Source organism: Maniola jurtina, chromosome 6 (genome assembly GCF_905333055.1).
Source record: "Maniola jurtina chromosome 6, ilManJurt1.1, whole genome shotgun sequence".
Lineage (NCBI taxonomy): Eukaryota > Metazoa > Arthropoda > Insecta > Lepidoptera > Nymphalidae > Maniola > Maniola jurtina.
Window position 1 is genome coordinate 98,680 of NC_060034.1, and position 25,597 is coordinate 124,276.

At 43.5% G+C, this 25,597-nt stretch overlaps 2 protein-coding genes across 7 annotated transcripts; one reads left to right on the top strand and one right to left on the bottom strand.

Annotated features, from left to right (window-relative positions):
- Positions 1–944: 944 nt before the first annotated feature.
- Positions 945–3,096, top strand: LOC123866468 (double-strand break repair protein MRE11). Its single transcript, XM_045908049.1, has one exon. It carries the CDS (start codon positions 1,079–1,081, stop codon positions 2,948–2,950), a length of 1,872 nt encoding a protein of 623 aa, XP_045764005.1. The 5' UTR covers positions 945–1,078; the 3' UTR covers positions 2,951–3,096.
- Positions 3,097–7,631: 4,535 nt separating this feature from the next.
- Positions 7,632–24,498, bottom strand: LOC123866469 (transcription factor SOX-3-like). Of its 6 annotated transcripts, none has more exons than XM_045908052.1 (7): positions 24,386–24,498; positions 24,007–24,096; positions 23,350–23,442; positions 23,064–23,273; positions 21,522–21,987; positions 8,352–8,474; positions 7,632–8,276 (listed from the first exon to the last, which is right to left on the bottom strand). In XM_045908052.1, exons 3-7 carry the CDS (start codon positions 23,428–23,430, stop codon positions 8,131–8,133), a joined length of 1,026 nt encoding a protein of 341 aa, XP_045764008.1. In that variant the 5' UTR covers positions 23,431–23,442; positions 24,007–24,096; positions 24,386–24,498; the 3' UTR covers positions 7,632–8,130. The 6 variants fall into 6 exon arrangements, with proteins under 6 accessions (XP_045764008.1, XP_045764010.1, XP_045764011.1 ...); XM_045908054.1 differs by lacking the exons at positions 24,007–24,096; positions 24,386–24,498 and adding exons at positions 23,648–23,654; positions 24,146–24,263 and having other exon boundaries at positions 23,350–23,436; XM_045908055.1 differs by lacking the exon at positions 24,007–24,096 and having other exon boundaries at positions 21,540–21,987.
- Between the last annotated feature and the right edge of the window lie 1,099 nt (positions 24,499–25,597).

Below are 25,597 nucleotides of genomic sequence, written 5' to 3' on the forward strand. Positions count from 1 at the left end.
ACGTACACATAGCTCGCACCGACCGTTTACGGTCGCTTCGTTACAGGTTTGCGCGCGCTCAGTTTTATTATGGGATAAAGCTGGGGCTGTGGGTTTTTCCGAAAGTTTAGTTTACAGATTGTGTAAAATTGATTTATGCCTAAACTAGCTGTTGCCAGCGACTTCGTCTGCGTAGAATTGCTGATTTCCCGTGAGATTGAGGTTTCCCGACGGCCAATCATTCCCTGCTTCAGAAAGTAAACTACTGGCAAATGTCAAATTTCCTTAAGATCAGTAATTCATTAGTTTACACGTTAGATGGCCACAAACGGACAGAAATACACACTTTGGCGTTTATATTATTATGTGAATATATTGCGGACCTAAGCATAGTTTCAAAGAATCCCGTTTTCCCGTATTTTACTCCCTTCGGGGTATTCTGATATACTTGCAAGATAATATATACGAATGAAATAGTCTTTACACTGGAAATAATGCGACAAGCAGCACAAAATCTTAAACCACCAGGCTCAAAAGAGCTAGAATCCATAGATTAGATAAATTTAAAAAAATAAAATGGCCCCCGTCCGGTCACTGTCAAACTTATAATGTAGTGATTATTATGGTGATTATATATGTATCCTATCGGACTTTGTCTGTGGTGGCGTTTGCTGGCGCGCGCGTTGTGACTTTTTGGAGTGTTTTTTTGTTGAAGTGGCCGGTTTTTGTGTCCTGCTGGTGTTTATTGGTAGTGGAACTGACCGAGGAACTGACTGAGAAGCGCTCTAAAGGGGCGCCGCGTGTATGTCGGCGGGCGCCGGCACAGACGAAGTCCATACTTATACATATAGTTTTCCTAACTTGTAAATAACTACAAACTTGACATTGGCTAATCAGTGTAAAGCCAGACGAGAGAAGAAAAAAAAAAATGTATCCTATATGTTATTGGTCTGTGATTATATGCTCTTTGGTCAAACTTTCCGGCGCGGTTTAGTTTATGTTGTTGTACCTACTTAGAGTTGATTGTTGAGATTGTTGATTTTGATGAATATTTGCATTTGTTAAATTAAATTACAGTAGCTATCATAAAAAAAGCGTTATGGTGCAAAACGATAACGACTCCTGGTCACCAGACCACACAATTAAAGTTTTGATAGCCTCAGACATTCATCTGGGCCACCTCGAAAATGACGATGTGCGCGGTGAGGATAGCTTCATAGCCTTCGAGGAAGTTTTGTCTCTGGCCGTTCAATACGATGTGGACTTGGTCCTCCTGGGAGGGGACCTCTTCGACCACGCGAAGCCTTCTCCGAGTTGTATGTTCAAGTGCACACAGATCATTCGGAAATACTGCTTGGGAGACAAGCCGGTCAACATAGAGGTACTGTCGGATCAATTCGAAAACTTTTCTCGAGCCGTGAACTATGAAGACCCGAATCTGAACGTGTCATATCCCATACTCTCCATCCACGGCAACCACGACGACCCGGTGGGCCAGGACGGCGTCAGCTCTCTCGACATCCTGTCCATCACCGGGCTCGTCAACTACTTCGGGCGCTGGACGGACTACACGCACGTGCGCATCTCGCCCGTGCTCATCCGCAAGGGCGACACCAACCTGTCGCTGTACGGCCTCAGCCACATCAAGGACCAGCGGCTCGCGAGGCTGTTCCTCGAGAAAAAGGTAAACATGGACCTGCCGGAGGACGGAAATGACTGGTTCAACGTTTTAGCACTCCACCAGAACAGAGCAGATAGGGGCCATAATAATTTCATCCCAGAAAATGTGCTGCCCACATTTTTAGATCTCGTTGTATGGGGCCACGAACATGACAGTCAAGTCTTCGCCACCAAAGATATCAAGAGAGAAAATGGATGTTTTTGTGTGATTCAACCCGGAAGCACCGTGGTTACGTCTCTGGCGGCGGGCGAGGCGCTGCCCAAGCACTGCGCCCTGCTGCAGCTGCAGCGAAAGGAGTACGTCGTGACGCCGCTGCCGCTCAAAACCGTGCGCCCCTTCATATTCAAAACCGTGGTGCTGTCCGAAGAGAACTTGGGCGACGAAGATGTCAATGAAAAGGAGAAGGTACAGAACTTCCTAAAGGAAAAGGTCAACGAAGCCATCACCGAGGCACAATCTCTCCACAGCGGGGATCCCAAACAGCCCCTGCTGCCCCTCATCAGACTCAGCGTCTTTTTCGAACACGAAGGCCAAGATTTCAATCGAGTACGATTCTGTCAAAACTTCAACGGTCTGGTCGCCAACCCTAAAGATATTCTCATCATGAAAAGAGAGAAGAAAGTGCGAGAGCGAAAGGAGCGAGCGGAGGAAGAGGAGGACGACGTGGACATGAGCGCGGCGGCCGTGGAGGCCACGGACGTGGAGGCGCTGCTGCGCGCCTACTATGCGGCGCAGCCGGCCGACCGCCGGCTCACCGTGCTGTCCGTGCGCGCCGTCACCGACGCCGTGCGCGACTTCACGCTGAAGCGCGACGACGACGTGTTCCGCCGCACGCTGGACGCGCACCGCCAGCACGCCGTGGAGCAGCTGCTGCAGTCCAGCGCCGAGACGCCCGCCGAGGTGGACGAGCAGCTGCGGCTGAGCAAGGCGGCGCTGGACGCGGCCGACGAGGAGGGCCTGCGCGCGCTCATCGCGCAGGCGGCCGCGGCGGCCGTGGCCGGCAAGAAGGCGGCCGCCGCCAAGCAGGACTCCATCGTGGTCTCCAGCGACGAGGAGCAGCCGGCGCCGACGCGCGGGCGCGGTCGCGGCGCGCGCGGCAACCGAGCGCGGCGCGGGCGCGGGCCGGCGCGCGCCAAGCCGTCGCCGCCGCCGTCGCCGCCGCCCGAGCGCCGCAGCACGCCGCGCCGCTCGGCCGCGCAGAAGACTACCTCGTGGCTGCAGAGTCTCACCACGGAGCGCGCGACGCGTCGCCGCCGCGACTCCTCCGACATTGAAATTTCAGATGATTAAATTGAAAAATCTTTCCTTAATTCCATTTTTTGTATAATTTATATGTCGGTTCATAGGTCGGACTGCCGTCTTCGTGATCTGGTTAAGTACCTATGTAATAATAAGTAGAACATAATAATTTACGAATACATTATTCATACTAAGTATCTATACTAATAAATAAAATTGGAGTGTCTGTCTGTAATTTCGAAATAACTACCTCATATTAAGCTCATATGGTTATTTGAACGATACCATAACTGAATCACACGTTTTTAAAATTTTTGTCTGTCTGTCTGTCTGTCTGTTTGAAAAGGCTAATCTTTGGAACGGCTGAACCGATTTTGACGGGACTTTCACAGGCAAGTAGAGGATTGACCAGGGCATAAAATAGGCTACTTTTTTAACCGACTTTCAAAAAGGGAGTTGTGTTTTTCTACCTATGTACACCGAAATCTCCGAGATTTCTGAACCGATTTGCGTCATTTCTTTTTTAATCGATAGAGGAACTTTGCGACATTGTTTCATAAAAAATTTGGAGTCCAACTCCTCAATCCTGATGCTGCAGGGGATCTGACCAATCCACGCGGGCGAAGCTGCGGGCATCAGCTAGTATGTAATAAGAGTATATTATGGTTTTGAATATTATCTCATAGTAGTATCTCAAATCTGATACCATTAGTTGGATCATTCAAAATTCTATGTATGGATGATTCTTATGTTAAAAATTTTCAAAAGAAAAATAAAACCGACTTCAAAAACCAAAAACACTAAAAAGTAGAAAATAATTTTTGTTTAGCTACACATGTAATGTACCTAGGTATGAAGTCGAGCGAGCATATTAAAACAAAATTAGAAATCCAAGAGTGAAGCTCGCCCGACTTCATACCTAGGTACATTACATGTGTAGCTAAACAAAAATTATTTTCTACTTTTTAGTGTTTTTGGTTTTTGAAGTCGGTTTTATTTTTCTTTTGAAAATTTTTTATTTCACAATTTTTAGTGGCCCCACTGTACTATAATATGCTATGCCCAGTTAAAACCCTACTGTTTACTAAGCTATTACACTGATCGCGAGCAATTTGCTCTTATCCATTGAGTAGTTCTGTTCTCCATCTCCGAAGATATTCATCAGATCTTCACCAAATTTATATGGGACCACCTGCACAGTATACCCTTTCAAACAAAAAAAAATTTTCCAAATCGGTCCAGGGGTCTTTGAGTAATCGGGGAACATACATAAAAAATAAAAAAAAAAAAAGATCCCGACGAATTGAGAACCTCCTCCTTTTTTGGAAGTCGGTTAAAAATGTCAGGTGTAAAAAGCTAACTAATTTCTTGTGCGGAAAATGATGCACTAGATTGAGATCAACTCAGTTTAGTTTGTGTAGTCACACAAGTAGTAGCTACACAGTCCATTCTGTATGATGAAGTATTACACGTAGTCACACAAGTAGTAGCTACACAGTCCATTCTGTATGATGAAGTATTACACGTAGTCACACAAGTAGTAGCTACACAGTCCATTCTGTATGATGAAGTATTACACGTAGTCACACAAGTAGTAGCTACACAGTCCATTCTGTATGATGAAGTATTACACGTAGTCACACAAGTAGTAGCTACACAGTCCATTCTGTATGATGAAGTATTACACGTAGTCACACAAGTAGTAGCTACACAGTCCATTCTGTATGATGAAGTATTACACGTAGTCACACAAGTAGTAGCTACACAGTCCATTCTGTATGATGAAGTATTACACGTAGTCACACAAGTAGTAGCTACACAGTCCATTCTGTATGATGAAGTATTACACGTAGTCACACAAGTAGTAGCTACACAGTCCATTCTGTATGATGAAGTATTACACGTAGTCACACAAGTAGTAGCTACACAGTCCATTCTGTATGATGAAGTATTACACGTAGTCACACAAGTAGTAGCTACACAGTCCATTCTGTATGATGAAGTATTACACGTAGTCACACAAGTAGTAGCTACACAGTCCATTCTGTATGATGAAGTATTACACGTAGTCACACAAGTAGTAGCTACACAGTCCATTCTGTATGATGAAGTATTACACGTAGTCACACAAGTAGTAGCTACACAGTCAATTCTGTATGATGAAGTATTACACGTAGTCACACAAGTAGTAGCTACACAGTCCATTCTGTATGATGAAGTATTACACGTAGTCACACAAGTAGTAGCTACACAGTCCATTCTGTATGATGAAGTATTACACGTAGTCACACAAGTAGTAGCTACACAGTCCATTCTGTATGATGAAGTATTACACGTAGTCACACAAGTAGTAGCTACACAGTCCATTCTGTATGATGAAGTATTACACGTAGTCACACAAGTAGTAGCTACACAGTCCATTCTGTATGATGAAGTATTACACGTAGTCACACAAGTAGTAGCTACACAGTCCATTCTGTATGATGAAGTATTACACGTAGTCACACAAGTAGTAGCTACACAGTCCATTCTGTATGATGAAGTATTACACGTAGTCACACAAGTAGTAGCTACACAGTCCATTCTGTATGATGAAGTATTACACGTAGTCACACAAGTAGTAGCTACACAGTCCATTCTGTATGATGAAGTATTACACGTAGTCACACAAGTAGTAGCTACACAGTCCATTCTGTATGATGAAGTATTACACGTAGTCACACAAGTAGTAGCTACACAGTCCATTCTGTATGATGAAGTATTACACGTAGTCACACAAGTAGTAGCTACACAGTCCATTCTGTATGATGAAGTATTACACGTAGTCACACAAGTAGTAGCTACACAGTCCATTCTGTATGATGAAGTATTACACGTAGTCACACAAGTAGTAGCTACACAGTCCATTCTGTATGATGAAGTATTACACGTAGTCACACAAGTAGTAGCTACACAGTCCATTCTGTATGATGAAGTATTACACGTAGTCACACAAGTAGTAGCTACACAGTCCATTCTGTATGATGAAGTATTACACGTAGTCACACAAGTAGTAGCTACACAGTCCATTCTGTATGATGAAGTATTACACGTAGTCACACAAGTAGTAGCTACACAGTCCATTCTGTATGATGAAGTATTACACGTAGTCACACAAGTAGTAGCTACACAGTCCATTCTGTATGATGAAGTATTACACGTAGTCACACAAGTAGTAGCTACACAGTCCATTCTGTATGATGAAGTATTACACGTAGTCACACAAGTAGTAGCTACACAGTCCATTCTGTATGATGAAGTATTACACGTAGTCACACAAGTAGTAGCTACACAGTCCATTCTGTATGATGAAGTATTACACGTAGTCACACAAGTAGTAGCTACACAGTCCATTCTGTATGATGAAGTATTACACGTAGTCACACAAGTAGTAGCTACACAGTCCATTCTGTATGATGAAGTATTACACGTAGTCACACAAGTAGTAGCTACACAGTCCATTCTGTATGATGAAGTATTACACGTAGTCACACAAGTAGTAGCTACACAGTCCATTCTGTATGATGAAGTATTACACGTAGTCACACAAGTAGTAGCTACACAGTCCATTCTGTATGATGAAGTATTACACGTAGTCACACAAGTAGTAGCTACACAGTCCATTCTGTATGATGAAGTATTACACGTAGTCACACAAGTAGTAGCTACACAGTCCATTCTGTATGATGAAGTATTACACAATTTCAGGCAAATACAATTGTTCTATAAAAACAAGATTATTTCATTTTCCTCTTGCAACTTTCACATAATTAAAAGCGAGTTAAAATAAATAGTAATAACTACTAATGTACCTATACAGTTATACTGACTGGTCCGCCGGCTTCGCTCAGATTCAACCTAACCGCAGTACAAAGAGCCATAGAGAAGAAAAGAACTACCTAATGTATGAACTTATTAGGTACCTACCTACTTTTGGGCAAACTAGTTTTCTAATGGTGAAAGAATTATTTAAATCGTTTCAGTAGTTTGGAGTTTCAAAGGTTATCAATTACCTACAAACTAATCATTCCAAGATGTTGTTATCTTGTAGTTAATTGAATTATTATTATTATTATTTATTTTTTTAAAGAATATTAGCCATGTTAAATGACTAATATTCCCCTTTCCTCTCCAACTAAGCGCCAGGCTTGTGCTAGGAGTAGGTACGACAATAGTGCAACGGGCAGGGTTTGAACCGTCGACCTTTCGGTTTTCAGTCCACTTCTTTACCGGTTGAGCTATTGAGGCTCTACTTGAATTTGAAAATAATGAGTTCTGCAAATGAATGTTAAGAACTATAACCAAGAAATACCTATACTTTTCACCTCACTAGCTCAAAATCAGTGCCTAACCAGCTGCCTAAAACCAGTAGCAAGCGCTGCTTGCTCACCCAGTGAGAAAGTGTTTTGAATTTAAAATGCTTTGGTTTGGCTGAATGGTTTGGAATTCGACGCTATGTCAAAATGGCTACATATTAGAAACTGAAACTTTTGTATAATTTCAGTTATATTCTGCACTTGAACAACAAATACTATAATAAGATAAATATTACAATTTTTTGGAATATATTTCATTAGCGGCCATCCTGACGTTCACTTGTAACAGGCGTGAGGCGAACGCCCGCGAGGTTTAGTTCGGGGCGAACCAGTAAGTATTAGGAGTAGGTGAACAAATAAAATACGCACTTTTTATACAATATTAATTATATCTTTATTATTAACAAGAGCTGGGCACGTACCTACACGGTAACACATTCCCGCATTGCGCTGATGGTGTAGCGTCTATCAATTAGCGCAAATGTCACGAAAACTATCTGCCTCTCTCTCTCTCTCTCTCTCACACGGGGCTAGTTTATGAGAATGACAGAGAAAGTTTTTATTTTAAACCCACCTGCCAGTCTACCGATATTGTTCAACCTTTACAGCGATTCATTATTTACAGCGTAGGTAGGCGATATTTACATCAGTCTAAGCTCCATAGTCCATACTGAGCACTTGTTATTTATATAGGCTATAGTTATATTCTACCGCAGTCGCTCGTATGGCGATCTTACGTACCTACAATATTAAGTCGTCAAGATCCCGCTGATCGCATAAGTCGGCCGCATCGTATCTACCATTCATTAGTGAATTATTTAAATGACGTAGTCTTTGAATTTGTTGACTTTCTCCATCCGTGATGCGCGGCCGCGGCTAGTGGGCGGCGGCGGCGTCGGGCTGTGCGGGCAGCATGCGGCGCACGTAGCGCAGCGCGGCGGCGGCGGCGGCGCGCGGCGTCAGCCCGCCGAACGTCAGCGACGGGTCCGTGGGCGCCAGCCGCACCACCGACACCTTGGGGCCTACCATCATAACGAAACAATTTATCTCCCGCGTGCCGAGGCCGTGTGCGGCGAGCTGTCTCGGCGGAGACTCACCCAGCGAGAGGCGCTCGACGCGCAGGCCCAGCTCGTCGCACACGCGCTGCAGCACCGCCTCGGGCTCCTCGGGCGCCGCGTCCGGCGCCAGCGCGTCGAGGCCGCGGCGGCAGGTGTCCTCGCCTGGGATCAGAAGCACGACAAGTTAGAGCAATGTTCGTGTCGGTCTAGGCACTGAGGCGCAAAAGTTTAAACTTTTAAATAAAAACTAAATACTTACCCTATTATTATCATATTCTATCATTTAAATACAGACAACAGATCCACAACATGTGTTAGTTGTTAGTAAACATAAATAATGTGCCAAATTGTGTTCAAACCCATTCAGAACTTTCAGTTAAACGAAAAACCCGGTAAAGTGCGAGTCGGGCCTCGCTCTTTAGGGTTCTGTACATATAGGGTAGGGTGTATGAAATATATTTTTTCGTGCTAGATCATCGCAGAATATCCGTGAAAGAAAACCCTAAAAAATGTTCGTTTGTTTTGGTCACAGCTTACAAACTATTTTATAAATCGTCGTTTTTAATCTAGTTTATTTTATAAATCGTAGTATTTGCTGTTTAAATGTGGTACATAATATACTGACATTTCATATTTCCGACTAGTTTCCATTATTTCCTTATTTTTTAAGCAAAAATAAAAAATTCGTACTCTACTCAATGAGCTCTAAACAATGATACCTCACGTACTAGGGGAAGAATTTTTTTTTTCGGATCCTTTTTCATGCAAGTATAGGAGCCCTCTTGAAAAATAATTTAATTGAATTTCTAATTCAATATTCGGTTTTGGAACAATGTTATACACCAAATACCAAAATTTCAGGTTTTGAAACTCATTTTGTGTACGAGCTAGAGACCTGTGACACGCGGATAGACAGGCACACAGCAGAGTGACATGAGAGGGCTCCGTTTTTACCCTCTGGGTATGGATCCCTAAAAACTGCTTTGGGCTCTGTATGGATAATAATGCTTCCTCACATTAAAATTCTATTAAATTCTATTCTATTAAATGGAAATATCTATTTGTACAGGAGTTACCCAGTTACAATTGTTGGTGCAACTTCGCCCTCACGCTAGTGACTGAGGCCGCGACCTATAGAGCGCACTTTGTCTTTCCTCACTGCTAGCACGAGACACACTTTTGCCTGCTAATCGGTAAAATGCTGTCACGTTGCAAAGTGCGCTCTATACATCGCGAGCTCAGGGACGTGGAGTGAGGATAGATGGTGGAACCCGAATGTGTGACGTGTGTGTAATGTGTGGTGCGAGTGGAGGCTGACTCTCGTTCGGAAGGGAGCATGTCGTTAATGTATGCAAGTAGAACCGGCGCGCGTCGCTCAGAACCTTGTGTCGTTTCCAAGTAAATACACGGACTAATGACGTTGGAGTTGCGTCAGCTGCACTCCACACAGGTTGACACGTCGGCCGGACGCGATGAGCTCACGTGGACGAGGGGCACCAGTTGAATGGCGGAGTCACGCACGGAACGGAGATTAGCGAACGAACCGCTCCGTTCGACCGAACCGGCGCGCGTCGCTCAGAACCTTGTGTCGTTTCCAAGTAAATACACGGACTAATGACGATGGAGTTGCGTCAGCTGCACTCCACACAGGTTGACACGTCGGCCGGACGCGATGAGCTCACGTGGACGAGGGGCACCAGTTGAATGGCGGAGTCACGCACGGAACGGAGATTAGCGAACGAACCGCTCCGTTCGACCGAACCGGCGCGCGTCGCTCAGAACCTTGTGTCGTTTCCAAGTAAATACACGGACTAATGACGTTGGAGTTGCGTCAGCTGCACTCCACACAGGTTGACACGTCGGCCGGACGCGATGAGCTCACGTGGACGAGGGGCACCAGTTGAATGGCGGAGTCACGCACGGAACGGAGATTAGCGAACGAACCGCTCCGTTCGACCGAACCGGCGCGCGTCGCTCAGAACCTTGTGTCGTTTCCAAGTAAATACACGGACTAATGACGTTGGAGTTGCGTCAGCTGCACTCCACACAGGTTGACACGTCGGCCGGACGCGATGAGCTCACGTGGACGAGGGGCACCAGTTGAATGGCGGAGTCACGCACGGAACGGAGATTAGCGAACGAACCGCTCCGTTCGACCGAACCGGCGCGCGTCGCTCAGAACCTTGTGTCGTTTCCAAGTAAATACACGGACTAATGACGTTGGAGTTGCGTCAGCTGCACTCCACACAGGTTGACACGTCGGCCGGACGCGATGAGCTCACGTGGACGAGGGGCACCAGTTGAATGGCGGAGTCACGCACGGAACGGAGATTAGCGAACGAACCGCTCCGTTCGACCGAACCGGCGCGCGTCGCTCAGAACCTTGTGTCGTTTCCAAGTAAATACACGGACTAATGACGTTGGAGTTGCGTCAGCTGCACTCCACACAGGTTGACACGTCGGCCGGACGCGATGAGCTCACGTGGACGAGGGGCACCAGTTGAATGGCGGAGTCACGCACGGAACGGAGATTAGCGAACGAACCGCTCCGTTCGACCGAACCGGCGCGCGTCGCTCAGAACCTTGTGTCGTTTCCAAGTAAATACACGGACTAATGACGTTGGAGTTGCGTCAGCTGCACTCCACACAGGTTGACACGTCGGCCGGACGCGATGAGCTCACGTGGACGAGGGGCACCAGTTGAATGGCGGAGTCACGCACGGAACGGAGATTAGCGAACGAACCGCTCCGTTCGACCGAACCGGCGCGCGTCGCTCAGAACCTTGTGTCGTTTCCAAGTAAATACACGGACTAATGACGTTGGAGTTGCGTCAGCTGCACTCCACACAGGTTGACACGTCGGCCGGACGCGATGAGCTCACGTGGACGAGGGGCACCAGTTGAATGGCGGAGTCACGCACGGAACGGAGATTAGCGAACGAACCGCTCCGTTCGACCGAACCGGCGCGCGTCGCTCAGAACCTTGTGTCGTTTCCAAGTAAATACACGGACTAATGACGTTGGAGTTGCGTCAGCTGCACTCCACACAGGTTGACACGTCGGCCGGACGCGATGAGCTCACGTGGACGAGGGGCACCAGTTGAATGGCGGAGTCACGCACGGAACGGAGATTAGCGAACGAACCGCTCCGTTCGACCGAACCGGCGCGCGTCGCTCAGAACCTTGTGTCGTTTCCAAGTAAATACACGGACTAATGACGTTGGAGTTGCGTCAGCTGCACTCCACACAGGTTGACACGTCGGCCGGACGCGATGAGCTCACGTGGACGAGGGGCACCAGTTGAATGGCGGAGTCACGCACGGAACGGAGATTAGCGAACTGTTACGACGGAAAATCCGACAGGGTTTTTAAAAAAAATAAAATTGTTTTTACACAGAATAATATAATGAATTTTAGTACACTGGGAAAAATACTTGGGTTTCCAAAGAAATAGTAATAGACGTGCAACCTTTACGAGTTGTCGGACCGGACTGACGGCAGCTTACCCGATCTGACACCTGGTCGAGATAGAGTAGCTGCTGGGTCAGCTGTTTAGCTAGCAGTTGAGGGATGTAACAGCCCCCCGGTTAAGTGTAAACTTACGCGTTTTAAAGGCGAAGTTTACTAACTTAAACAATTCTTAAGCGTGGTTGAGAAAGAGGAATATCATTATTACTATCCGGGTTATCTGTATTATTAGGGGTAGAGGTTACCCTGTATTTTGAATAAAAGGTTGAACATCTCTTATTACAAAAATAGTAAATTATAAATAGTATACAAAAACTTATAAAAACATATGAAATAATAGAATGAGTCGGTATGGATTCGGTGTTAATTCGGGAATCTAATTCCTTTATTAGGGTTAGAGCGTCATTTGCTCTGATGTTTAATTTCATAAAATTGTCAGAATTGATTTGAGAGTAAGGGGATCTTAAGGGTAAGGTAAAGTTTAATTTATTAAACGTTGTTAGGTTACAGCAAGTGTCATTAATTAAATTAAAGTCTGAAAATATTTTATTTATTTTAATAGTGAGATTGGTTGTGCCAATAAGCTTTGTATTTTTACAATAACCATTACATCTTGGTTTTAGGGTTACTATCCCTGTGCCAAGTAGAATGGTATCAAAGTTTTCATTTTCACAGTCAATGTGCAACTTTGTTGGTTCAGAATGTGTAAAAACCCATTGGTTATTTCCAATGTTTTGCCAAATATGAACAATACCTGAGATAAAATTAATTTTGCATTCATTTGGAAGTGAATGTATGACTTTAGTAATTATTTCCGTTTCACATATCGGCTCATTCATAATATTAAATTTAGCAACTTCATGACATATATATGAATTCTTAACTATTAGGTTACAATTTCTATTCAAATCATTAAAGATACAATATTCCGATTTGTCCCTGCTCATAGCAATATAGGATGCCGACGGTACAATTAGGGCAAATGAGCTAGGTGTTTCAAAATTATGAGCTACAGGGATTGGAATAACTTTGTATAAATTGAAAGGAGAAATTAAAACTAGAGGAATCTTAATTGTATATACTAGCTTATTGTCTAAGATACATGATATAATTTCTGACAGTTTGATTATTATATGTATATTGTACAATTCTAAATTTACAGGGAATTCTGAGAATTTAGGTAAGTGTTTTACATTGGTAACCAATTCATTATAAAGATCCTTCGGTGTTATGATGGATGGATGTAATGTATTGGTTTTTGCAAACAAAATAGAGTTTACAATGTCCTCTAATCTGTAAGATAAACTTAACAAACTTGATTGGAGCGCACTAAACAGTTCTTGCATAGCGGTCTTGGCCAGTATTGAATTCGTGATAATTGTCATATTGTTAATATGTGACGTCAAATTTTCGATAATGTCGTTAAGACGTTTTTCGTTTCTGTTAATTTCGATTAAGGTTTCATTAAAATTAATTATAGCTGTTCTGGAGATGAGAATGTTTTCTTTAACTAAATTTAATAAGCTTTTGTCATTGTTTTTTAATTGTTGTATAGCATTACCATATTTGATGGCATCATCTTCATCCATGGTACCGAAGATGTGTTTAAAAATGATACCAATACCAGGTATCCATGCTGACCTTTTACTTCTGGATGAAATCAGATGCGATAAAGAATGGTAATCCCGTGTCAAATCTTCGAGCATGGGAATGAGTGGTTGGAACATATTTTGACATTCAAGACCGGTTAATGTATTACTTTTCGTGCAAAGATGTTGGGATGTATGTAAAACACTATTGATATTGTTAATATGGGGTTTTATGTATTCTAAATCTATGGGTATTACTACGTGTAAATAATCATTAACTAATTTAACTGAACCTATTGGATTAAAATAAATTCCAGGACTGCTTGTAATCTGTTCGATGTAGTCATCGTGCTTTATGCCTTGACATAATACTGCTGGACTGGAAATATAAATATATGTATTTTTAATATATATATATATATATATGTATATATATATTTTATTTAAATTTAAAATATGTAAGTACTAAGCTAAACTTAATATATAGACTTAAACTAAACTGATCTTAAACTAAATTAAGTTGTTGCCAACTTTATTTCGTCATAATGTTGTTTAACATGACGTCGGTTAATTAAAACGGAAAGTGTATGGTTACCATGGACCTTAACTACTTTATATGGTCCTTTCCATACTGGTGAAAGAGCTTTACGTAGGCGTGCATGGTTCTTTACATAAACCATGTCACCTACTTTGTATTCAACTGGACGGGAATGTCTGTCATAATATTGTTTGGATCTTTCTTTGGATTTCGCGATATATTCCAGGGCCTTTTCACGTGATAGTTTTAATCGATGATGAAGCATTTTAATATATTCGTGATAGGTCCCCGATGGATTGGGTTCAAAAAGAGAATCAGGGAAATAGGGTTTTTGGCCGAATAATAATTCATGTGGAGAAAACTTGGTAGTGCAATGGATATTGGTATTATAAGCTAGGATGGCGGTATAAATATATTTATGCCAGTCTGATTGGTTTTCATTTACGAAGGATTTAAGATATTCCTTGATGGTTGAATGACTTCGCTCAAGAGCGCCTTGAGTTTGGGGATGATAGGGTGCAGACCAAATCTGTTTGATTTTTAAGAATTTGCAGGTTTCTTTAAAGAGTTCGGCGGTGAAATTCGTCCCTTGATCTGTCAAAATCATTTTGGGCAACCCAAAAAGGGAGATGAAGTGAACAAGACATTCTAGACATTCTTCAGCAGTGATGTTGGTAATGGGATAAGCTGTAGAGAATTTGGTTAAATCGTCTTGCAGGGTAAGTATGTATTTCAAGGAGATTCTACCAGCTTCTGGTAGTGGACCCACAATGTCCAGGCTAATTCTTTCGAAGGGTGCAGTGGATGTTGATGTAATTTGCATTGGAGCCCTGTTAATCTGGCGTAATGCTTTGTTGGATTGGCATTGAGTGCATTTTCTAACATAGTTCTCTATATCTGATCTCATGTTCTTCCAGCTGTATCTTTCTTTTATTCGATTTAACATTCTTGTGGAACCCACATGACCTGCAATGGGTAGATCGTGATTTTCCCTAAGTATAGTTGGGATTTCACTAGGGGTTGGATATATTAGGGTATTTCTATAGATTTTTATGGTGATGTTAGTGTTATTGAATAGATAGGCCAGGATGTTATATAACTTAGTATAGGATAATTTTACAAAAGGGTCTTTGAAATCAGAGATTGAAATTTCGTTAGGAGTCTCAGGTTGTAAAAGCAATTCATTTCGGAGATTTTGTAAAGTTTTATACAATTCAGGATAAGTTATATTATCGAAGTAATGCGCCTTGGTGAAAAGGAAATAGTAGTGTTTATCGTTTGATTCTAGAGTCATGAATGAATGAAGTGTTCTTTCCCTACTTAGGAATTCACTGTTGTCGTTGTTGTTGGCGAGGATTTCTTCGACATTTGGATTTGTCTCGTCTAGATCAATTGAAGTGGGAACAATAATTGTTTTAGAATCAGAGGATAACAATTTATTGGCATACTCGTGGATAATCGTATTATATTTATAATTTTTATTTGACATTGCTTTCAGATAATCGGAATAGGATTCACCGGATGTATTAACAGGATTTGGTATGTTAACAGGTAAATTTTCACTGTTGGAATTAGTAGGATTTAATAGGGTTTCAGGATTAAATGGAGAGTTTGGAAGGCTGAGATCCAAGTCTAAAGGATTTAGAACGGGTAAGTCGGTTGAAGTAGATGGGTTTAGTATAATTTCTGGATTATTGACAACATCCCTTTCCGGTTCAGGGTTTGAAGAAGTACCAGGGAGGTCGAAATCTATATGTTCAAAAGGAATCGGAGAAAGTGAGCCTAGATCAACACTCAATGGACTTGGAATAAGCTGTTCATCATCCAGCTGTTGTTCTGTTGGATCAGCATTGGCAATTGGATTTAGTGGAGGTATTTCATTTTCTCCACGAGCATCGTCAGTATTGATTGCATTTACAGGGTTTAGAAAATCAGATGGATATCGAGACAGGGCATCAGCTGCTGAATTGAGTTTACCTTTTCTGTAAACTATCTCATACTCATATTCTTCGAGTTTGAGTCTCCATCTTTGGAGTTTACTGGATGGGTCTTTGTGATTAAAAAGCCATTTTAATGGGCGATGGTCAGTTACAATTTGGAATTTGCGGCCATATAGATAAGGCCGGAAGGTTTTACAGCCGAAAATTATAGCAAGGAGTTCCTTCTCCGTAGTGCTGTAATTGCATTCACTTTTATTTAGCGTTCTAGAAGCGTAGGCAATTGGTCTTTCCCTGCCTACGGGACCTTGGGAGAGTACTGAGCCTATTGCATGGTTTGAGGCATCACATGTTAGGATAAATGGCTTTGTAAAATCGGGATAAATTAAGACAGGAGCAGAGGTGAGTTTAGTTTTTAATTCATCAAAGGCTACTTGTTGTTGGTTTTGCCAATCAAAGGGAATATTCTTTTTTAATAAATGAGTTAGTGGTTTGGCGATCTTCGAGAAGTCTGGAATGAATCTACGGTAATATGAAACTAGACCAAGGAAGGATTTTATATGTTTTGGATTTTCTGGTCTTGGGAAATTAATTACGGCTTCTATTTTTTCAGGATTAGGTTTTACGCCTTGTTCTGTAATTATATGGCCAAGGTAGGCAACCTCTCGTCTCAGGAACTCGCACTTGTCAGGTTGTAACTTAAGGTTGTACTCCCTTAGACGTTGGAAAACACATCGCAAGTTATTTATGGCTTGATCAAGGTCATAACCATAAAGGACAATGTCATCCAGGTACACGAAACATCGTGTCCCTTGGAGACCGGATAGAGTCGAGTTCATTAATCTCTGGAATGTTGAAGGGGCATTTTTGAGCCCAAATGGCATACGAGCAAATTGAAAGTGACCTTCAGGAACTGAAAAAGCAGTTTTTTCTTTATCTTCTTCTTCTACAAGGATTTGGTGAAAACCAGAGGCAAGATCTAGAGTACTGAAATATTTGCTGGAACCAAGTTGGTCAAGGATTTCATTGATTTGTGGTATTGGGTAAGTATCTCCTATGGTCACGTCATTAAGTTGACGATAGTCAATGACAATACGCCATTTTCTTTGACCGGATGAATCTAACTTTTTAGGGACCACCCATATGGGGGCTGACCATGGAGATTTGGAAGGCTCTATTATTCCCTGAGATAGCATTTGGTCAACTTGTTTCTTTACTTCAGCCTTATGGATTTCAGGAAATCGATAGGATTTGGCATGAATTGGATTCTGAGATGTGGTTTTTATGGAATGCTTTAGTGCATTTGTGTGTGTTAATATTTCACCTGGAAGGTGGAAGATGTCGGAGTATTCGGAACAGAGATTGTATAGAGCATTCACTTCTTCTGAATTTAAATGTGACGTTCTAAGTTGGTTCAGAACTTCTTGGGTACGACGATAAGAGTCTTGATATTGGATATTATTAACAGGATGCGAATGAGGTTGCTGCTCAGGATATGATTGGACTTCTTCTACGGGATTCAGAATAAAATTTAAGTTGGAGTTTATGGATATAGAAGATTCGGATGTATTAACCACAGTCAAGTTTATTCTATTATTCTTTTTGACCTTGACTAGGCAATTGGCTACCAGGAGATCTTTGACCAGTTTTTGGTCTTGTATGATACCTTCTTTTATTTCAGGATTTGAGACAGAGCATTCGATGACCATTTCAGATCTCGGAGGGATGTTATATACAGGTTCGTGGAATAGTAACTTTATATTTACATCATTGATTCTTAGAGTGTTCTTAGTGTAATTAATGTTACACCCAAAAGCGTTTAGCATATCAGTTCCGATTATGCCATCATAAGGTATGTCAATTTCTCTTACGACATGGAATTTGTAGCTGATCGATTTTTGTTTGGAATCTAGAGGTTGTAATTTTAAGTTAAAGTGGCCCATGGTCTTTGTTGACTCTTGACCAGGATCTATTCCCTTTAGGTTGATTTGCTCCTTGACAAGAGTGAGATATGTTTGGATTGAATTATATTTAATGAGGCTAATTGCTGAACCTGAATCAATGAGTAATGAAAGAGGTATATCTGAAACAGAGGACTTGATGAGGATATGCGGGAGTAATATTTTCTCTGGATTAGTAGTAATTTCAAAGACTTTATTACCTTTAATGGCGTCGGATTTTGAATCCTTTACAGGATCGAAGTTCTGGGATTTAGAATCGGATTTGGGAGATCTGAGTTCTTCACGGCGAACTTCAGACTGGATTTTCACTTGCGAGGTGGACACGGAGGGTTTTGTCACGGATGCAGAGGTTTTCTTTACAGACACAGAGGGTTTCAACTTGGATACAGAGGATTTCTTTGCAGATACGGAGGGTTTTGTCACGGATGCAGAGGTTGTATTCACGGATTCAGAGGGTTTATTCACGGATACAGAGAATTTCTTTGCAGATATGGAGGGTTTTGTCACGGATGCAGAGAGTTTCGACTCGGATACGGAGGGTTTTTTCACAGATACAGAGAGTTTCGACTCGGATACGGAGGGTTTTTTCACAGATACAGAGAGTTTCGACTCGGATACGGAGGGTTTTTTCACAGATACGGAGGGTTTTGAGTCGGATACAGAGGTTTTCTTCACGGATACAGAGGGTTTCGACTCGGATACAGAGGTTTTATTCACAGATACAGAGGGTTTTGAGTCGGATACAGAGGTTTTCTTCACGGATACAGAGAGTTTCGACTCGGATACAGAGGTTTTATTCACAGATACAGAGAGTTTTGAGTCGGATACAGAGGTTTTCTTCACGGATACAGAGGGTTTCGACTCAGATACAGAGATATTTGTCACGGGTGCACGTCCCAACACGGATGCATAGGATTTTGACATGGATACAGAGGGTTTGGCATCGATTTTGAATTTTTGGTGTCCCGTACGACACCAAGACGGGACCTTTATTCGTTTAAATGATTTGGGGAATAATCATTCTCAGAACCAGTGTCTACCTCATCACGAGACTCGATATTTTCTTCTTGCATGAAATTTACGCGACTGGGGCCCGGTCTAGAGAATGAGTTGGGATTACGAGCCGGTGCTTGTGCCTGAGGGTTACGATAACGGCTATTATTGTATTCACGTTTTTTGCAATTTATTAAAACGTGACCTTCGGATTTGCAGTATCTGCAAATCACTGGGGATTTGGAAGACGTGTCATTGGGTTGAGAGTTAGCGGGTCGTTGCGCAAAACTCGGTTTCTGAAAGGATGCAAATGAATTCCTAGATTTGTTACCTTTGTTCTCAGCAGGCTGGGACCTCCTATACAGAGTTTGTTGAATACGCTCCTCGGATACAGCTATATTGATAGCTTCGTTTAAGGTTTTTGGAGACCTGCATCTCACTATCGTGGATATGCGAGGGAGTAGACCCATTGTGAAATGATGGAGGGCAAGATCCTCCATGGCTGCAGTCCGACCGGCTAACTGACCCGGTTCGGCATTGGTTAGTGAAATCTCCGTTAAGAGTTGTGACAGGCACGTCTCCACCTTAAGCGCGAATTGGCTGACATTTTCGAGCGGGCTTTGCTTGCTCTCTTGTAGGTCTGCTAGTAGGTGTGAGTAGTGTTTCCTCTCACAGAATTGTTCTTTGAGGAAATTTTTTAATTGCAACCAGCAGGTAAAATCCTTTATGGAGCAAGCAATTTCCGCTTTACCTTTTAGTTGACATAGTATAAACTTAAGTAAAATCGGTTTTTGAACGTCACTGGCCAATGAAATGGCATTGTCACAGTTTATTAGAAATGAATTTAACGTTTCGCGACACCCGTCGTATGGCTTCACAAATTTGAACAAGACATTCAGTTCCATTTCAATATTTGATTCTTTCCTTATTGTTACCTTTTGTAAGAGCGGAGATTGCTCGACAGACTCTGGGCTTATTTTATCAACAGGCATATTAAAAGGTGAGACCGGATGAGATTGTTTACTTTGAGATAAGGCGAAATGCTCGACTCACATTAGTACGTGGGCGGCGATGATGGCGATTATCGGCGTTTGCATTTCGGAGAAACTGCAGATGTCCCCAATGGTTCGGTGGTGAACAGTGGACACGTATGGACACAGAGCACAGAATAGCACAGCACAAGTAACACTTATTTTTGATATCACTGTAATACACAAATCACTATATGGACCAGTGGAGGGTCCAGGGATTTTTATTTTGAATCCCTTTGCGCTGCCACCAATGTTACGACGGAAAATCCGACAGGGTTTTTAAAAAAAATAAAATTGTTTTTACACAGAATAATATAATGAATTTTAGTACACTGGGAAAAATACTTGGGTTTCCAAAGAAATAGTAATAGACGTGCAACCTTTACGAGTTGTCGGACCGGACTGACGGCAGCTTACCCGATCTGACACCTGGTCGAGATAGAGTAGCTGCTGGGTCAGCTGTTTAGCTAGCAGTTGAGGGATGTAACAGAACGAACCGCTCCGTTCGACCGAACCGGCGCGCGTCGCTCAGAACCTTGTGTCGTTTCCAAGTAAATACACGGACTAATGACGTTGGAGTTGCGTCAGCTGCACTCCACACAGGTTGACACGTCGGCCGGACGCGATGAGCTCACGTGGACGAGGGGCACCAGTTGAATGGCGGAGTCACGCACGGAACGGAGATTAGCGAACGAACCGCTCCGTTCGACCGAACCGGCGCGCGTCGCTCAGAACCTTGTGTCGTTTCCAAGTAAATACACGGACTAATGACGTTGGAGTTGCGTCAGCTGCACTCCACACAGGTTGACACGTCGGCCGGACGCGATGAGCTCACGTGGACGAGGGGCACCAGTTGAATGGCGGAGTCACGCACGGAACGGAGATTAGCGAACGAACCGCTCCGTTCGACCGAACCGGCGCGCGTCGCTCAGAACCTTGTGTCGTTTCCAAGTAAATACACGGACTAATGACGTTGGAGTTGCGTCAGCTGCACTCCACACAGGTTGACACGTCGGCCGGACGCGATGAGCTCACGTGGACGAGGGGCACCAGTTGAATGGCGGAGTCACGCACGGAACGGAGATTAGCGAACGAACCGCTCCGTTCGACCGAACCGGCGCGCGTCGCTCAGAACCTTGTGTCGTTTCCAAGTAAATACACGGACTAATGACGATGGAGTTGCGTCAGCTGCACTCCACACAGGTTGACACGTCGGCCGGACGCGATGAGCTCACGTGGACGAGGGGCACCAGTTGAATGGCGGAGTCACGCACGGAACGGAGATTAGCGAACGAACCGCTCCGTTCGACCGAACCGGCGCGCGTCGCTCAGAACCTTGTGTCGTTTCCAAGTAAATACACGGACTAATGACGTTGGAGTTGCGTCAGCTGCACTCCACACAAGTTGACACGTCGGCCGGACGCGATGAGCTCACGTGGACGAGGGGCACCAGTTGAATGGCGGAGTCACGCACGCTGAAGGAGACCGACGATTCAACACTGCATCGGAAATGCGTTGCGTTCTGGTACCTACACACCTATACTTGTACTTGTGGGTGACACCAAGTGAAAGCAAGCTGACAAAGGTGAAGCCTGCATTCTGTCAGCTTCCCGCGGTAGTGAGCGAGGTGCACGGTATGAACATGCCGGCGCGCGAGGGAGTGGGCGGGGAAGGAGGGTCAGCCTCGCTCACCGAGGCGCGCGCGCAGACCGTGGTGGTACATGGCCACGCGCTGGCCCAGGTCGGGGCGCGCCGGCGCCGCGTCCGCGCCGCAGTGCGCCGCCTCCAGCCGCGCCAGCGCCGCGTCGGTGCGCGCGCGGCTCGCGGACTTCTCCTGCGCGCGCTGCAGCGCCTCCTCCTCCACGAAGTCCTTGGTGAGGCGCGCCAGGTTCTCGCGCAGGTAGGTGTACAGATGCTCGGCGGCCAGCTGGCGCGCCTGCTTCTTGGTGGTGGCGGTGGCCGTGCGGCTGTGCAGGCCGAGCGCGGCGCGCACCGTGAAGTGGCGCAGGTGTGGCGGGCCCGTGTCGCCCACCAGCTCGTACGTGGCCTCGCCCAGCCGGTACTCCTCGCACAGCTCGCGCAGCACGGCCACGTAGCTGCGCGTGTCCAGCGCGCCCGCGCCCGCGCCCCCGCCGCCGCCGCCGCCGCCGCCCGCCTCCTGCGGGACACAGGAGTACATATGGTTATTGTGGGATTGGTTTCCTTTGGCGGCAGTCCCACTAAACTTTCATGTGGAAATATTATTAGGGATATTAACCAATTCCTGTGTTCTAAAAAGCTGACAATGTTCATTGGCTTCGGCGAATCTCTTAATATCAGGTGAACCAAAAATACAGATTTATTTTTCAAAAGATTTTCAGGTTGCTTATTACGAACATTCATTCCCAAATTCATGATGACTAACGTATGTTTTTTAAGTGAACGAACATTCATTCCCAAATTCATGATGACTAATGTATGTTTTTTAAGTGAACGAACATTCATTCCCAAATTCATGATGACTAACGTATGTTTTTTAAGTGAACGAACATTCATTCCCAAATTCATGATGACTAATGTATGTTTTTTAAGTGAACGAACATTCATTCCCAAATTCATGATGACTAACGTATGTTTTTTAAGTGAAAAATACGATATGGGTATCATTTTGGAGTTTTTTCGAGATGTTGATTACAAAAGTCATGTCTACTGTGAAAGTCAAGATAAAGCGTTCCTCCTTAAACAATTATATGATGGCATATATATTTTTTTTAGAGGAACGCGCTTACTTTCTAAAAACAAATTTTGAAAATCAAGATGGCGATTAAAAACCTTTAGCGCTTAGCAAAAACTTTATTGCGTTAGTTGCCAGCGCTTGTGCTACTTTATTGCGTTAGTTGCCAGCGCTTGTGCTACATAAAAATAAATAAAAATCTGTTTTAGAATGTACAGGTAAAGCCTTTTATATGATACCCCACTTGGTATAGTTATCTTACTTTGAAAATTGAAACACATTTTAATTTTTTTTTAAATGATGTAACCAAAAATTCGGGGTTTTCAGAATTATTCCTGTATTTGTGCTATAAGACCTACCTGCCAAATTTCATGATTCTAGGACAACGGGAAGTACCCTATAGGTTTCTTGACAGACGGACAGACAGACAGACAGACAACAAAGTGATCCTATAAGGGTTCCGTTTTTCCTTTTGAGGTATGGAACCCTAAAAACTAATAAAATCATTTAGAAAAAGTTACCAGCGCGGGATTATCACTAGGCTCCGGCGGCTCGGGCGAGAGCGCCGCGGCGTAGGGCGGCGGCACGGGCAGGCCGCGCGCGTGGAGCGTCAGCAGCATCCGGCGCGCCGCCTCCTGCTTGGCCTCCTTCTTGGAGCGCGCCACGCCCGTCACCGCCACGCCCTGCGCCACGCAGCGGTACTCGAACGTGGCCTGGTGCTGCGGGCCCGACTGCAACAAGATCACCCACTGACCTAGGCAAACATCATTTTAGGACATGTACTTTTCAGAGAGACTTGGAGCTTACCTGTGAGATGCACTCGTACTCGGGCACCTGGTTCATCTTCACCATCATCTCCTGCAGCACTGTTACTGCAGTCTTCATCATTGTGCTGGATGACTGAAACATTCACTTATTTAGCTAGGCCTGATTTTTCAATCACCAAATACTTGATATTTTAACAGTTTGTGTATTGGAAACCTGTCAAAATATCAACATTTGTCAGTTAAAGTTTATTTGGTGATTTAAATTGAGAAATCGGTCCTAGATATAAGTGACACCAAAGTTATTAAACACTGATGTTCTGGTTGGAGCAGGTACAAGCAACACAACCCTGCCCGCGACTCACGGGCAAGCATCAGCATGCCACAGATAGCATCAGGATAGCAAAAGGATTTCTTATAGTGAACCTATGCAAACTCTTCATGGTCTATTTAGTTGATAATTCAAAAGGACTTTTTAAAAATGCTTTTACTTAAATAAAATAGTAAGTATTTAGTAGTAGTAAGTATTGTGATAAAGAAATATCCAATGGTGCCCTACGAGAACAGCTGAGCAATGTTATATTTTATGCTCATACTCTTTATATGCCTCAAAATGAATAACTATAAGTATGTTAACATATTGTTGATTCTGATAGATTTTAAGACAGCAACTTTGAATAAGAAATATGTCCTGTCATACCTCTTCCAGGTTAGTCCGCTTCCATCTTAGATCGCATAATCAGCAATCACATACTACATGGTGAGATTGCGGTCACAGGCTAACTTGCATCTGAATAAAAAAAAGTACATTTCACAATATAAATCTTTTGGGTAATTACCGGGTTACCGGGCGACTATTCACAGAGCACGAGCTCGTAGCTGCCGACTATTTGACTCACAGATCACTACTATACTTGATTTGACTCCAGCAATCTGCCTTCAGGCAGTAAGGACTCAGGGTTAGCTTACCCGTTACTGACTGCTCAGGTACACTTTACGGAACCGATCATAGAAACTATTAAACTAGCACATAAGCACGGAGTAAGTTTATTACAATTAAATAACAAATTACCACCTACCTCCACCGACCAAATAAAAACAACAAATCAACAACTTGTATGTAATCACTACCTACGTTCATGTAAATGTGAGATTTTTAGGATTTTTAATTAAACCAAAGAGTACCATGGTTTTTTTCCTCTCTCGTCTGGCTTTACAAAAACTAGCCAATGTCAAGTTTGTAGCTATTTGTCAAAGAGAATATAATCACTAGGTACCTACGTTCTATGTAACAAGTTAGGGTAACTATACGAGTATGGACCCCGTCCGTGTCGGCGCTCGCCGACACACCCACGCACGGCACCCCCCTTATAGCGCTTTCCAGTCAGTTTTAACAAAAAAAAAAACACTCCAAAAAGGCAGAGCACGCCCGCCAGCCAATACTGGCCAACACCAACACAGACGAAGTCCGAGTACCATGGTATCCATGGTATACATTATATTCAATATACTCTGTGTTACATCCTACTCTATGTCCATGGTATGTTATATTCTCTTTTCTTTGGCTTCGATCATAGATCAAACAATTTTATAACAATCAACTAGTGTTTTGCTCGGTGCGCGAGCTGCTAAAGCAGCTCGCGTGACGTGGTAATGTTTAGCTTTATTGTATTCAACCGAATCAAGTTATTAAAATACACAATTCACCCCGAAATTCACCATAAAAAGACACCCATATCGATTTTTTTCTTAAAAAATGCATGTCCGCCATCTTGGATTTCAAAATAAATGTCGTTATCAAAATGAGCACCCTGAAAAACTCTGAAAACGACATCCATATCATTTTTTGTAAAAACGGGGTAGTTGAGGTTAATAAAGTAGGGTGCGTGGGTGCGCGGACCACTAAAGTGGTCCGCGAGCATGCAGAGTTTGTTCCACCGAGTAGACCTTCGGACCCTGATTATCTTTTGCCAAGAAACCACTCTTCCATCTTTTATAGCATCCGAGATAGACAACGACGAAATTTGTACGGCGGCCATCTTGTTTTTCCAAAATTTTCCACTTTTTTTATTAATCGTTTACTACTTTCTTCAAAGGTTGCGAGTTTCAACGAAATCGGTTGAAAAACAAAAGAGTTGCAAAAATCACGTCGGTCGCCATCTTGTTTTTCTGAAATGTCATAATTTTTCCCTACTCGCCTCCCCCACCCGAACACATCTCCCCTACATTATTGTATCGTTTTCCGTCTCTTTCTAGGAGAATGAGACATTCAATATTCGCCATACAAAATG